General features: G+C 41.6%; 2 protein-coding genes across 3 annotated transcripts in view; one reads left to right on the top strand and one right to left on the bottom strand.

Moving 5' to 3' along the window:
* GNG2 (G protein subunit gamma 2) overlaps positions 1-16,069 on the top strand; it is a 432,181-nt gene that overhangs the window by 80,677 nt on the left and 335,435 nt on the right. The window lies entirely within an intron of this gene.
* Positions 1-16,069, bottom strand: part of NID2 (nidogen 2) — a 70,399-nt gene that overhangs the window by 5,467 nt on the left and 48,863 nt on the right. Inside the window, exons 11-18 of the mRNA XM_083368724.1 lie at positions 15,443-15,586; positions 14,134-14,253; positions 11,521-11,751; positions 8,529-8,750; positions 6,268-6,437; positions 5,237-5,366; positions 2,610-2,781; positions 905-1,062 (exon numbers count right to left, since the gene is read on the bottom strand). Coding sequence (XP_083224850.1) covers positions 905-1,062; positions 2,610-2,781; positions 5,237-5,366; positions 6,268-6,437; positions 8,529-8,750; positions 11,521-11,751; positions 14,134-14,253; positions 15,443-15,586 — 1,347 coding nt within the window. The remainder of the gene's footprint in view (positions 1-904; positions 1,063-2,609; positions 2,782-5,236; positions 5,367-6,267; positions 6,438-8,528; positions 8,751-11,520; positions 11,752-14,133; positions 14,254-15,442; positions 15,587-16,069) is intronic.

Genomic DNA, 16,069 nt, shown 5'->3' with positions numbered 1-16,069 from the left:
GTTAGTGTAATTATTTTAATTGTTTTTAATTTTTGTAACTTGTTGCATTGTTTTAAAAAACCTTGTGAACCGCCCTGAGTCCTACGGGAGAAGGGCGGTATATAAGTTTAATAAAATACATAAATAAATAAATAAATTATGTATCAAGATCCCAGCCAACTGATTTAAAAAGTTATAAACCAGGACATTGGATTAAACCAACCTATACTTTGTTTGAATCTTACAGTTGAGGAGACACATTCATTTTGTTAACACAGGTTTAAAACATCCTATTTCAGCTCAGAAGTTCCTTTTTAAAAAAAGCAAATTGCAAATTTGGGTTCCTACAGGATGATGGTGGTGATGATGATTCTACAAGCTGGGAAATGTAAATAACTCTGTGCCTATGACTTTATGTTAATCTCTAAATACCTTGAATAAAAATGGAACATGTGAGATGCACTTGTTTTGACTAATTTCCTTAAGAAATTTCCCATCTAGCATTTCACACATGTACACTCCCTCCAGTATCTGATTTCAAGCTCACTTTTTATTCTGGTCCTTAGCTCAGCTTCATTCCCCTGTATAAACTAAGGCATTAGGCAAAAAGCTCCCTTACATCTTGTCATCCTGAAGAATCCAGTCCTTCACTCCAAAAACAAGGGAAGATGCTCACACACAAAGTCTGTAAGAGAAAAGCCCTCCAAAGCTCCTCTTTGTCTGTACATTGGAGGAGGCAAGGTTAAAGGGCCAGGCACTGCAAGAAGAGACTGGGCCTTTGGGCTCATGTCTGATTTACAATATGGCCCACCATTTCCACACAGCCATTGATTAGCCTTCAGTGGGATATATTTTAACTAAAACCAGAAGGTGAAATATTTTATGCAGAAATCACATTCTTTTCTCTGGACAAAATTCATGTTACCTGCATCTGCCCAACAAATCAGTTTTGAAAAATGATCAAAGGTCAACCCATTTGGCAGCCCAATGTCTTGGTTGACCAAAATCCGTCTGTTTTCTCCAGTCACTGTTGATGTTTCAATTTTGGGAGCTTCACGATTCCAGTCTGTCCAATAAAGATTCCTAAAAGGCAACCACGATTGGTCATGGTTTAAAAACAGTTAAGCAAAAAGAGAAGAGAGGGAAAATTGCGTGGAATCAGACTACTACATGCCTCCTCCCAAGAGAACAGTCTCATTTTAAGAGATAATGTACAAAACTTGTCCTAGGCTACCATCTTGACTTACATGACACTTCACTAGCCAATATCCATAAGGAGAAGAACTTTTGCAGGAGTGATTAGGAATTCACATCAGTTGCTTTGGGATTGGTTTTAATTGCTTTTATTACCTAAAGCAACTTTCCCTAACCCAGTTTTTTCCAGAAGGGATGGACTGCAGATCATGTAACCACGCAAATTAAGGGAAACTACTTTAGCATGATTTTGTTGCTTTTACAGCAATATTGTTTATGTTTGTCAATAGCTCTAGATACAAAATGAGTGGGAGAATGAAATGGAATTGTTAAAAAATAAACTTTTAATGATGTTCTCACCATGCTATTTATATCTGGGAACTTAATGCACTACATTAGCATAATAGGCAATTCTCAGTTTCAATCTTTCATCTCAGCCCCCCCCCACCTTTTAGATGAAATGGTAATCATTCTTGTCTATTTTAAGAACCTATGCTCATTATGAAATCATCCATAATCCTAAAGCACAATAGTTTGTTTGACGTTTAGCACAATGGATAGTCTGGCTAGTATTCAATCCAGAAGATTTGGACAATTTTCATCTGGGCTTTGGAAAAATTGCTAAGAGGGTGGTTGGCTTCCAGTTCTAGAGAATCTTGCAAGAAACAGATTATTTGAACCCTTTTCACTGGAAATTCAGGCAAAGATACTCTACCAAGATAACACTGATCACACATAAGGATGATCTTTGGTGCAACTAGGTCCACCCTGACCTTCCTTGATGTCTCTGTAGCTTTTGATACTATCAAACATCATATCTTTCTGGAGAAATCCACAGTGCTCTGGACTTTTTTTCAGGGCTGGTTCTAGACAGTTTATAGGGGAAGAATGGTTTAACCCTAGGCCACTGCTTTGCTGGGTGCTGCAGAACTCCACTCTCTCCCATTCCTTTAACATCTACATGAAACCATCGGGTGAGATCATCTATTAGCATAGGGTGAAGTATCATCAGTATGATTCGTGAGGGTTTTTTTTACTAGTTTCTGGCATTTTTTGCTAGTTTCTGGCAAAAAAAAATATTTGAATGAAGGGAATTCACTTAACAATCTGCTGTATTTGCTTAATGACTGCCACACCCACTTAACAGTGACAAAAAATGTCAGAAAAATACCTCCAGTCTCATGTGTACCTCGATTTACAACAGTAATGATTTGTGATCAGATTTCTGGTCCTAATTGTGATTGTAAATCAAAGACTATCTGTAGTGACAACTAACTTCAGTTAGTTAGAGATAAATATCTATCTATCGATCAATTGATCGATCGATCGATCTAGATATATAGATATATATAGATATATTTCCTTTTTTGCTTTGTTTTGCCTTTTTCTTCTTTGCCCGAACCTGACATACCATCAAGACAGGCCCAACCACTTACCCATGAATGGGATCCACTGCAATGGCACGAGGGTTGACAAGATCACTGGCAAAAAGCACTCGCCGTTCTGTGCCATCCAGCTTGGCACTCTCCACTTTGTCCAAGCCACTGTCCGTCCAAAACATGGTTCTTCGGAGGTGGTCAATGGCAAGACCTTCTGGGCTAATCAGCCCTAAAGGAAGGGAAACAAGCAAAGCATTTGCTGGACTTTAAGAACACTAAATCATTGGGCTGATTTAAATAAATTATTTATTTAATAAATAATTTCGGCACTAGCTGTTATACAATTTATAGATTTTTTTTCTGTTCAGTGTGGTGTTTAAAGCTCCTCACTCTTCACAGATCACTGACTGTGGCTACCAGTGTGCGAGTGTACAGTATCTGTATTTTCTCAAACCTGTCCTATGTGTAACATCAACAAATGCATAAATCAGCATTGTGTGCTAGTTAGGATACTGGATTAGGACCAGAAAGATTCACATACAAGTCCTTCCTTAGTCGTGAAAGCTGAAAACACCTGTCTCTATGCCTCCTTTTGGCTTTGTTCATACAACTTGCTTCATCTGTTCAACCATGAAAAAGTTAAGCAAGATTAACATTAAGCAAGTTTAATGTTAAATTGAACAGATTACACATATGCAACTGCTGGGTTTTCATTCTGGTTATTTTAAAGTGTGAACACGGTAATTATCTGATTTGCAGCTTTAAAGCCATGCAGATTCATTCCTGCATACAGAATCATATTCTGTATGATTCCGCATGATTCATACAGAATTTATAGAATAACAAGTTGGGAGGGAACTTGGGAGTCTTCTAGTCCAATTCCCTGCTCAAGCAGGGGACTATTTACCATTCTGGACAAATGACTGCCCACTCTCTTCTTAGAAAGCTCCAATGATAGAGCACCCACAACTTTTGGAGGCAAGCCATCCAACTGATTGTTCTCACTGGCAAGAAATTTCTCCTTAACTTTAGGCTGGATCTCTCTTTGACAGGCTTCTATTTGTTACTTCTTGTCCTGCCCTCAGGTGCTTTGGAAAATAGGTGACACCCCCCCCCCTCCTCTCTGTGACAGCTCCTTAAATGTTGGAAGACTGCTATCACGTCACCCCTAGTCCTTCTTTTCGCTAGACTGGACTAGACAGTTTTTAGCCTTTAGTCCCCTAATCATCTTTGCTGCTCTGCTCTGCACTCTCAACACACAGATAAACTTCAGTTGATTTTCCTGGTGTCTCAGAATGATTAGTTTGTAATTGCTTGCATTAATAATATCAGCAATAACGTTAAGTCAGTAGGCCTGTTTGTGAGCTGTTTTGTCAATAGTTTCCATTTTGCCTTGGTTGGTGGGTTTCTGCTGAAGGATGGTGAAAAGTATTAATTAATAGGCACAATTTATACAGTATTACATTATAAAATATTACATTCACTGATTCAAGTCATATGCAGAGCTCACCACCCCTGACCCCACTTTCTCCTCCCTTTCTAGGGAAAATCCTATGCTTCAGATAACTGGAACAGCCAGAGACATTGTCAAAACAGATTGTCATCTCCATCAATTTCCTACAGAAGTCGCTAATTACTATTAAGTCAGCTGTTCTTTGGAAAAGAAATCAATCAGAAGCAGTGCCTGTCACCTTTATCTCATTATTTACACATCCAGGTTTGGTTGGGAAGGGAGCGTTTGCTTTTGAAAAACAGACAGGACTTGAGCAGAGCTCACACACTTACAGAGAATTCACTTAATGACTTCAGAATTTGCTTAACTAATGCCACAAAAAAGGTTGTAAAATCAGGTTGGTCACATGATTACCCACTTTATGACTGTAAGTGTCAGGTCCATTACATGTTCATAAATTGTAGTGAAGCTGTTTGTAGGTCTTCCTATGGAAGTTCTACCAGATGATCATCCCACATGTCCCTCCCTGTCAGCTGACAGAGCAAACAACTTTATTCAGACAGTTGATAAATTACCATACATTACCTCAGCCTGAAACTTTTTTTAATGAAAATTACAATATAAATAAATTGTATGTTTAATAACTGACTAGGCCTGTTTAAGCTGTGTCTAGAAATGATCAATAGATCAATAAAGGCAAAAAGACAATGTGGCAAAAAGGCAATTCATGTCATAATGGAGAAAGGCACTTTTCTATTTATTGCCCTTATTAGTGTGTTTAATTTGGGCATATGTAAACATGAAAAAGCTACTCTGCTATTATGAATGCACATGGCTAAACAAATATTTTTGCTTTGCTTTAAGGACAGAAATCGTCTGAATACATCAGGGTGGCTTAAAACCAATAGGGCCGTCAGGATCCTCTAAGCTGACTGGCTGGCTGCTTTACAATGTATTTTCTGTTCTGCTACCCCAAAATCTTTTCCTTGGATATGTGATATTGGCTTTCTGCCACAACACCTTTGCCTAGCTACTACACATGCAGGATCCTGGAGAGGAATGCTTTCTTTGAGAAAATACGCATACAGACATATACAGATTTTCTGTTGAAGCAGAATGATAGAAAACTTGTACATTTCAAGTAGTTTGGGCTTTAAAAATCTGGGCTGAGAAAACTCCTTCACAACCCCAGCTATGGATTATATTAGTCCAGGGAATGTCAAATACCTACCTGAACTAACAATGGTCTCTGGATCTGCACTCTGCTCCAGACTTGCCCGACTAATAGTCCGTGCTGCAACATCTGTCCAGTAGATCATTTTCTCCCTGCAGTCATAGTCAATCCCTACCATGATGGAACCCTACAATGAAGGATACAAAACACGTACAAAATAATGACCAGTTCTACAATTATCTCAATGGCCTGTTGATGGAAAAGGCACTTTGCTCCTAATTATAAAATGTTGGATTATTATATCATCTGCTGTCTTCTTTTATGACTTTTATAGACCTTAATGAGCAATATAGCTGAAGACTATGTTGAACATAGTGGACTTCAATTTTGTTTAAATTGTAAAGAGCAATGAAAGAGTCATTTTGAGCAGTTGGCCACTGGCTGACCTTCACAGCTGTTTGCAGGGTCCCATGGTAAGGTGACCACAATTTGTGACTGTTTTGCTGGTTTCAAGCATTTACTTCTGGTTTCCAGCAAAAAAAACGCCCACTGGGGAAAATAGATTTGTTTAATGACCACCATGTTCACTTAGCAACTGTTATAAAAAATGGTAATAAATTCAATCTGATCACATGATGCCTCAGTTTACAACTGCAACAATTTATGGCCACAATTCCGGGCTTAATTACAGTTGTAAGTCAAGGACTGTCTTTAATTTGAATTTCTTTGTGGAGCAGAGGGTAGCTCCAATGGGCCCTTCCAATTGTATCCAATTCTATGACAGTGTTAAGTGTCACACAGATGGGCTACATTTTGGACTGGGGTTATCTGGGTTTTGGAGGAAAGATGATAAAGGTTTGTTTTGATTTTTTTCACTGCTGTAGGCCTATCTGGCTGCTATGTCTCACTTCAAAACAACAGAAAACCATGTCACTCATTTTTAGCAATTGAACTTGGAAGGAGATCCAAGATCCATAAAAAAGGAAGTTGGGAAACAATGTCTCCTGGAGCCCCCAATTCCAGCAACCTCCTTGACTAAAATCCAGCCTCCTTCCAAGACTTGCCCCACCTTGTATGGAATACATTACATGCAGAGAGAGAACTGTCTTTGCTGCCTCCTTCTTAAACCTTGTTCCATTCAGTGGCAAGGAACCGATTTGCTGGCCCTGAGCATATAGCAAGAATGTTCCAGATCCAGGAGGAATTATCTCAGGACGTGGAGTTGGACGGATGGTTGGAGGAGGGACGCTGGGAAGGCCTGTGGGCAAAAAGTTACTAGTTACACGCTGGGTCACAAGAATGGACATGCTCCTCCACCCAAGGCCAATCTGTCTGGCAGCCTAGATCAGGGGTCTGCAACCTTGACAATTTTAAGACTTGTGGACTTCAGCTCCCAGAATTCCTCAGCCAGTTGTGGAATTTTGGGAGCTGAAGTCCACAAGTCTTAAAGTTGTCAAGGTTGCAGACCCCTGGCCTAGATCACGACATGAAACAACCACCTTACTTTACACTGGCTTTTGAAGGATGGCTGCTAAAACATGATGGTTTTTTCTCCAGCATATGAAGCCCTCTAAGCTATGAAGTTCATTTCAACAGCATTTCCCCTTGGATGCATTTAAGACAGGGGTCTTCAAACTTGGCCCTTTTATGACTTGTGGACTTCAACTCCCAGAATTCCAGCATGCCTGGCTGAGGAATTTTGGGAGTTGAAGTTCACAAGTCATAAAAGGGCCATGATTGAAGACCCCTGATTTAAGAGTATGTTTTCCCTGTGCACTGTCTCCTGCTGATTACCTTTGTGGGATCTGCCTGGTTTTATTCTTTGTTGAGTTTATACATTTACTTATGAAATGTACAAGTAGTGCTCATTTAGCAAGTGCCTTGTTCACAATTACAACAGTGATGAAAAAGTAACTTTACAACCAATCCTTGCATTTACAATCTTTGCAGTTCTGTAAAGCAAAGGAAAGCTGAAGGAAAATCAGACGCAGAGTTGTGGTTTTACTTAATGACTGCATTGTCTAATGACTGAATGCGATGGCTAAACAAGGACAATTCTGTAGGCCAACTTTCTGCTAAGCTGAAGGATTAGGTTAGCACTGTAGCTGCTTTTTATTTATTTATTTATTTATTATTTATTTAATTGGATTTGTATACCGCCCTTTCCCAAAGGACTCAGGGCGGTTTACAGGGAATTAAAACAAGAAATACAAAAATTAAAAACAATTTAAAAGATTATAACAGTCCCTGAAAGAGTAAAAACCCCAATTAAAATTAAAATTAAAATTAAAATTCTCAGCCTGGGCCAGAGAGCTCGAAGAGCCAGGTCTTCAGGTCCCGGCGGAATGAACGGAGGTCGGGGGCAGTCCTCAGCTCCACGGGCAGCTGGTTCCAGAGGGCAGGCGCACCCACTGAGAAGGCCCTCCCCCTGGGCGTTACCCGCCGGCAATCTTTTACCGTCGGCACCCTGAGAAGACCCTCCCTGTGGGACCGTACTGGACGAAGGGAACTTGATGCTGGCAGCAGGTGTTCCCTCAGATATCCCGGACCCAAGCCATTTAGGGCTTTATAGGTAATAACCAGCAGTAGGTCATTACTTGAATCTCACCCGGAGGGCAACCGGAAGCCAATGCAGCTCGCAAAGTAGAGGTGTTACATGGGAGTATCGGGAAACCCCCATCACAACTCGTGCGGCTGCATTCTGCACCAGCTGAAGCCTCCGAGTGGTCCTCAAGGGCAGCCCCATGTAGAGAGCGTTGCATAGTAAGACTATGTAGGAATTTTTAAATCTAAATCTGAAAGCTCTTCAAGTATTACTCTGGAATTCAAAAGCTATGTAAACATTCTTAAACTGCCCACATGAACTACACTAAGTGTTTAACAAAAACCTATTAAGTTTTCTTGTTTAAGATTCCTTTAATTAATTAAAAGGGAGCATCAGTTTGGAATCAGATTTTACACACACACACACACATATGTATTTTAACAACATAACACAGGTCTACTGGTGCTTTTAAATCTATTCATCTAAAATACATTTGCTGACTCCCCTCACAAGGATAAGAAGATGCATTTTCCAAGATGTAAAGCTAAAATACACTTTTCATTTCAGAACATTTTTTCTTGTCTTAATGCAGATTTAAATACTAAATAATTCAATTAACAAGCAACCAGAGATGATTAATTAACATATTTGATTCAGTTTTTTATCCACCCCTGGTTAATGTCACATTGTTATCAAACAAATCCCCTGATGCTTCCAAGCTCAAAAAAGATTTTAAAAAATTCCCAGTTCAGCTGAAGTCCTCATTGCCCCATTGAGCTTTGTGACTCATTGCCATCCTCTTACATGCAGGGGGTACCCCAGGCTCCGATCGAGTGCCTTGAATTTCCCGGCCATGTTCATCCACACACCAGCAGTAGCCGCTATTTCCATGACATTGTAGTGGGTTAAAGTTGCCTAGTGTGTCGCATTGGGGCACATACTGGTCACCCTGTGGTCTGCCTCCATAATGTTCCAGCAGGCTCTGTCTCCAGCGTTCACACATTGTTTGTGGCCTCTGAGTTGGCTCTAAGGATAGAAAGAATTATAGGACTGAAGCTGATACCATATGAACCATGTGAAGCCTGAACTGTGAAAACGCTATTTATTTACATATCCCCCCCAACTCACTCATGGTCACTCCTAGTGGCTTTCAGAAATAAAACCCCAAACACAAAACACAAAGGCCCTCCTGTCCATGAACATCACCTGCTTCTTGAGGAGTCCAGGAGAACCCCCAGATTACGCACCGGTTCTCTGTCTGAGGCAGTGCAAACCCATCTAAAACCAAAGATGGCAATTGTTCATGGACCAAAGAACCCCAAATCCAGAGTCATTTCATTTTGCCAGGTTTATTTCAGCCTGTTGCTCCTCATCCTTAACAGCTTCTAGGCACTGTGAGAGGGAGGTGAGCATTGTTTAATTCACCATAGGCTAAGACATATACACATACAAAAGGTATGCCTGCAATCAACGCTTCTCATTGCCATAAGAAGTCTCATCCCCAAATGGAGTCATTCAAAGAAAGGGCCAGCGGTGGTCTCTGACATGCTTTCAGGGCCTTCAGAGCAACACAAATAAAGGGAGCCAAGAGCCAATTCTTGGAGGGTCTTGCCAAATGCTTTAAAGTTCAGACATTTTTCAATCTGAATTTTGAAAGTTAATCTGATGAATTCTTATTTCTTCTGCAGTGCAAAAACACTAAATGGCAGTCTTTATCAACTTATTATTTTAAAGATGTGCTAAACTGCAGCAGTAGTCCAGGACAACTGGAGGGCATAAAGGTGGGGAAGACCACATTAACATACAGGTCTCTCCCATATTTGTCAGATTCTAGAGGACAAATGTAGCGGCTGAGTTTCATTGTATTTTATTTACAGAAAAATGTGCTCCTCATCATTCCAATGTTTCGATTATATCATCAGTTCCAAGGGAAAACATACTATAAAAATAGGCAGATGTGAAGGATTTTTTTCTAATATGCTGTCCGCAAAGGAGAAGGAGCTGGCCCACAAAAAACAAGGAATTTAGAATTGCGGTTCTCATTTGCAACTGAGTTCAAAGAAGCCACTGATCTAATCCAGATCAGCCCACAAAAAAGAGGAAGTTTCCCCCACAGATTTGTTCTCTCCACCTTCCAACCTCATAATTTGACTTAGGATGAAATGAAAACCAAGAAAAGCTAGCCATATCTTTAAGATACGCATTTAAAGACAGTGTAAATTAAAGTTAAATTAAGCCCCAATCATTCTGCTGCATCCTGCATTATTTGCTGGCAAATAAATAAATTTCAACACCATCTGCCTTCTTATCTGGGAAAGGAGCTGGGTTGCTTTGTAGAATTTGACCTTGCTAGAACAGGGCTTTCCTAAACAGCAAAAGGAGAAGTGAGCCAAGGACAATGCTGTAGTCCCAAGTTCTTATTTTCCTGTTGGAGGTATAAGAAATTAGTAATGGAAAAATGAAGAGCTCTGTGAATATGCTTTTTGGTCCCCTCCAGGTTCAAGATACATGAAGTTCCTTTAGAGCAATATTTCTCAACTTTGCTGACATATTTATTTATTTATTAATTGAATTTATATACCGCCCTATTCCCGAAGGACTGAGAATTGGCCTGAGAATTCTGGAAATTGACTTCCACTCATCTTAAAGGTGCCACGGTTGAGACACACTGCTTTAGAATATGAAAAGACACAAAGTAGAATGAGTTAGATTGTGCAAGATTAAGTGTATGGTAGCAAAAGCAATAGCACTTAAGACTTATATACTGTTTCATAGTGCTTTACAGCCCTCTCTAAGTGGTTTACAGAGTCAGCATATTACTTCCAACATCTGGGTCCTCATTTTACCGACTTTGGAAGGAAGGCTGAGTCAACTTTGAGCTGGTCAGGATCGAACTTCTGGCATTGGGCAGAGTTAGGCTGCAATACTGCATTCTAACCACTGTGTCACCACAGCTCCTATGGTACATTTTGGCAAAAACACAACAAATCCACCCTGCAAAAGGCATCCTCCCCAAAAATCTTACTTTTCATTTACAGAAAATAAAAAAACAAAATTTTAAAAGCTGTAACTGGTGGAAAATAAGTGAAGCTAACAACAGAGCCAGAACAAAATAAAATCTCTTTTGATTGGAAAAGGGATAAATGTTCTATGTAAATTCTTACCCCTTCTCAAAAGCAGGGCAATAAACAAAATATTTAAAAAATGCAAAATAAGCTGCCCAAAGTTTTTTTTAAAAAAAGAGTACCTTTCATATACATACTGAAAGTGAGGAAGGGGAACAGCGGGGCAGTTCAGTGAAATATATCTGGGAATAATGTAGAAGGGTACAGCTTGTCTGTTTCTTCCCAGAAAGCCAAGTCTCAAACTACTAATCAAGAACTTTCAAAGGATGAGGTCTACTCATCTTTTCCTATTAGTCTATTAAAAACACATTGAGAAAAGGTGAGCAATCTCTCAGTTCTCAGTTCAGATGGAGAGGAAAATAAATGCTTCCTTCTCTGATTTTAGAGAAGACAGGACAGACAGATTCTGTTTGCAATTCACTGCACCAAAGATTTGTCTAAATCAGGGGTGTTTAACCTTGACAACTTTAAAACTTGTAGACTTCACCTTCCAGAATTCCTCAGCCAGCATGGTCTAAATCACATAGAAATGCCAAACAGTACAGAGAAGTAATGAACTAAGTCTTCTGTTTTAACTGTATTGTAATGTTATGTGTTTTAAGTGCTTCTGTTGTTTTATTGTTGGAAAGAGCTGTTAGCGACTTAAGGCTATGCACATTTCAGAAACAAACCTGGAATCCTGCAGCGTGGTGGGGCAGCACCTGGAGGGATTCTGCTCCCAGGAATCTCCTGGCCATCAGTGTCAACACACCAGCACTGCCCGGTGCTGCTGTGGCACTGCAGTGGCCGGTAGTTTCCTTTTTCATCACATTCAGGTACGTGAGGCCCTCCAGGAATGGGAGAACCCCTCTGGCTGGAATATAATCGCTCATGTTGACAGCGGGTCAGTCCCGTCACACTCTCTGTGGGTCAGAAGGAAATGAGGCTGTAACACTGAGGTCTCGGCAGCAAGTGGGAGCTTTCAAAAGCATCTCCCGTGATGGACAGCCCAGGAGCCAGGAAGAATGGCTAGCAAGCTTATCAACTCTGTGTACGGTCACTCATGCGCTCGTGACCTCTCGCCTTGACTACTGTAATGCTCTCTACATGGGGCTTCCCTTGAAGACCACTTGGAGGCTTCAACTGGTACAGAATGCGGCTGCGAGAGTTGTCTTGGGAGTTTCCCGGTACTCCCATGTTACACCTTTGCTCCGCGAGCTGCATTGGTTACCAGTTGTCTTCCGGGTGAGGTTCAAGGTCTTGGTTATGATCTTTAAGTCCTTACATGGCATGGGTCCGGGTTACCTCGGGGACCACCTGCTGCCGGCGTCAACTCCCCTCCGCCCTGTGCGTTCCCACAGAGAGGGCCTCCTCAGGGTGCCTCCAGTCAGGGAATGCCGACTGGTGGCCCCCAGGGGGAGAGCCTTCTCTGTGGGCGCTCCGGCATTATGGAACCAACTGCCGGTGGAGCTCCGGATGGCATCAGACCTCCGAACCTTCCGTCGCGGCTTGAAGACCCACTTATTTGAATTAGCTGGTCTGGCCTGATGGGGGAATGTGGGTTTTAAATTGTTGTTTTAGAATTGTATTATTGTTTTTAACTGGGCATTGGTTTAATCTTTTTTAACTTTTGTATTGTTATTTATATATGCCCTGTGAACCGCCCTGAGTCCCTAGGGAGAAGGGCGGTATACAAATTAAATAAAACCTAAACCTAAACCTAAACTCAGCATGCAGATTTTCTGCAGGTTTCAATTATTACTATATAATATAGAGGTATCAATAATGATATTTTTAGGTGCTGGAATTTTTGGGCCCTAGGTGTTACCTTGTCTTACTGTAAGCTGCTGTGAAGCCCAGTGGGAGACAGCAGCATATAGATGTGATAGGAGGAGGAGGATGCACACTATTAGCACAACTTGGAAATCCACCCCCAGCTAAGGAAATGTATACAGGCAGTCCTCGACTTACAACTGTTTGTTTAGTTGCGATGTGTTTGAATATTAGTTCAGTAGTAAACAATTGGAATATTATTTATTTAGTGACCATTCAAAGTTACAACGGCACACAAAAAGTGACCTATCACCATTTTCACACTTATGACCATTATAACATCCCCATGGTCATGTGATCAAAATTCAGATGCTTGGCAACTGACTCCTATTTATGATGGGTTCCAGTGTCCTGGGGTCATGTGATCACCTTTTGTCCCAAAGGTGCTTTTTCAAGAGGCAACTGGACTTCCTTGTTTTTCTTTGAAGACGTTTCAATTCTCATCCAAGGAGTTTCTTCAGCTCTGACTGGACGGTGGGAAGGATTTATATTCCTTGCAGGCAGCTGGTCATTTGTACCAGTTATAAATCTTCCATTCCCCACCACCCAGTCAGAGCTGGAGAAGCTTCTTGGATGAGAAACGAAACGTCTTCAAAGAAAAACAAGGAGGTTCAGTTGCCTTTTGAAAAAGCACCTTTGGGACAACCATGACCTTTAGTTATCACACCTTTTGTAACTGTTCTGTACCAGCCTGCTACCGGCCCTGCAGCAAAAGCAGGGACAACCCCTTTACAAACGGCAAGAGGCTGGAATAAAGCCTGCCAAATTTATTAACATAAAACAGAGCAAGACAAGACACCAACCATGAAACAGGAGCTATGAAACAGGAACTATCCAAGCGGTTGCCTTCAGCAAACCAGCCCTCCCACACATTCCCCTTAAATACAGTTCAGGGCGTGGCCTCTCTCTGCCTCCTTCCGAGGTGCCCCATTGCCTTCCTCTGTTTACTCCTGATTGACTGCCTCCTGCGTCGGGCGTCCTTGAACAGGGCCAGCTGTGGGTCATCTTCATCCATGCTGTCAGGCTCACACAGCTGGGTCTCCGTCGTGACCAGGTGGGAGGGGCCCGGCTGAGGGCTCTGCGGAGCCTCAAGGCCATCATCAGCAAGCTCTTCAACACCCCCCTCCTCCTCCTCCTCTGAGTCGTCCGACCCAACTGCCGAACCCACAGGCTGACCCTGAATCACAACAGTAACCTTGAGACAACCAAAGTCAATGGGGAAGTCAGACTCACTTAACAACTGTCTTACTAACTTAATAACTGCAGTAATTCACTTAACAAACGTGGCAAGAAAGGTTGTAAAATGGGGCAAAACTCACTTAACAAATGTCTCACAGAAATGTTGGGGTCAATTGTGGTCAATAACCAGTACTTGGATAACTGTACTTGGGGAGCTGAAGATCTTGCACTGAAAGATGAGGATGGATGGGCATTTGGATGGTTTTGTAACTATCCCACTTTTGGACCAGTACCTGGAGTGCACTGGAAACCATCCCCCACATAGCCAGGCCGACAGCTGCAGGAGAAGGAGCCAGGTGAATTGTGGCAAATGGCAGCTTGGTGGCATTTTCCTTCCAGGCATTCATCCACGTCTGTCAAAGAGGTAGAAAACATGAAGACTGGGTTCAGTTTGGATTCAGTCTGAACTAGAGGTGTACACCAGAGTGGTTTTCCGCTGTCAAGATTTTCTGCAAAGTTTGTCAGTTTCAAAGTTGTACATATATGTTTGCTTGGCTGTTTCAAAAAAATTGAGAAGCAAAGATTTCATGGTTCTTCCGCACTCACAAAGAAGGTAGCTCAACTCCTTGTGTTGAATGTGGATATTCAGATGAAGATGCTAAGCAAAAGCATACTCACTTGAAAATTTCCACAATTTAAAATTGGAGCCAGTTTGATCTAGTGCAGTGGCTCCCAACCTTTTCTATACCCTGCACCCCTAGAACGCTCCTGATATATTCTCGCACCCCTTACAAAAGTTTGTAATAACGGCAATGAATTATGCATACATACTATAATTTTGAAAACTCAAGTTTTCACATGCCCAGGAATATTGTCTCGCACCCCTGGTTGGGAACCCCTGATCTAGTGACTGACGCATCAGGCTAAAAGCCAGGAGACTGTGAGACTAGTCCTACCTTAAGCTTGAATGATAGCAAGGTGACTTTGGGCCAATCACCAGGAGACTGTGAATTCTAGTCCCATTTTAGGCATGAAAGTTGGCTGGATAATTTTGGCCCAGTCACTCTCTCTCAACCCAGCTCACCTCACAGGGTTGTTGTGGAAAAACTGGAGAAAAGAATCTGGTATGTGTTTGCTGGGAACTAATTAACCTAAATAAATCAATACCAAAATTCAGAATTTTCCAGTCCATCTCTCTGGTCTGGATACACAGAAACATTTTTATCTCTAATCCAATGTCAACAATTTCTTGATAGACTGAATCAATCCCAATGATTAATTGAAGGAGTTGATGGAGGACTGTATTTTTCAGACTTACAATTTCTGTCAATATACTTTACAAAAAAATGGAATTAGCTCAGCTGGATTGTGATTCCTATCTGATTAATCTGGTGAGGCTGATTTCAATTTTGCAAGTCTGAAAGGCTAATTCTCCCTCCATCTCCTTTACAGCCTGAAAAACTAGGGTGGGTCTTTTCTGAGCCTGTTGCCCCTCCCACTATGTTGCCCACTGTCTCTTATTTGACTGTTCCCTTGGTAGCTTCTCTCCATCCAGTCTCCCAAGGTCTTTCCCACATGCCATTACAACTATCTGTCAATTACCTGTGCAGTTGTGCCCATCGCCAGCATAGCCAGTTAGGCACAGGCAGCTGAATGAAACGCCTCCCTGATTGACACATCGTGCCCGATCAGCTGAATCACAGTTGTGAGTCCCTTTTTCACAAGGATTGGGTGGTGGAGCGATAGCTGAAAAGGTTAAAATTGAGAGAGGAGGAGAGGTCAGTTGCTGCACTGCAGTTTATTTTCCCTTCAAGGGAAGTGATGGGAAGCCCTCAAGGATTTCCAGCAGAGATTAGACAGGCATTTGTATTCCCGTGCTGAGCAAGCAATCGGGTTGAGTGGCCTCAATGACTCTTTCAACTCTATGTTTCTAGGTTACAGGTGTGTCATCTAAGTCACCATAGTCAAGAGCTGCTCTTAGCATGTTCTGCAGGGGAGAAGTTTGCAATGGGAAAAAGCAGTGATATTACATGGTCAGGATTTGCTGGGCACAACACGAAGACTGTCTATGTGTCATGGGCTGTGGGTAGACTTTAAACAAGCAGAATAGGAAAAGTATTGACACCTTAGGACTTTGGAGTTGAAGAAGACTTCTGAGAATGGGCAGCCAAGAAAAAAAAACCAATGGATCATTGAACAAATCAGCCCAGAGTTCTCACTTGAGGCAAG

This window comes from Vipera ursinii (genome assembly GCF_947247035.1).
Source record: "Vipera ursinii genome assembly, chromosome: 1".
NCBI lineage: Eukaryota > Metazoa > Chordata > Lepidosauria > Squamata > Viperidae > Vipera > Vipera ursinii.
The sequence above is the reverse complement of the archived record's forward strand: the minus strand, read 5'-3'. Positions and strand labels throughout refer to the sequence as shown.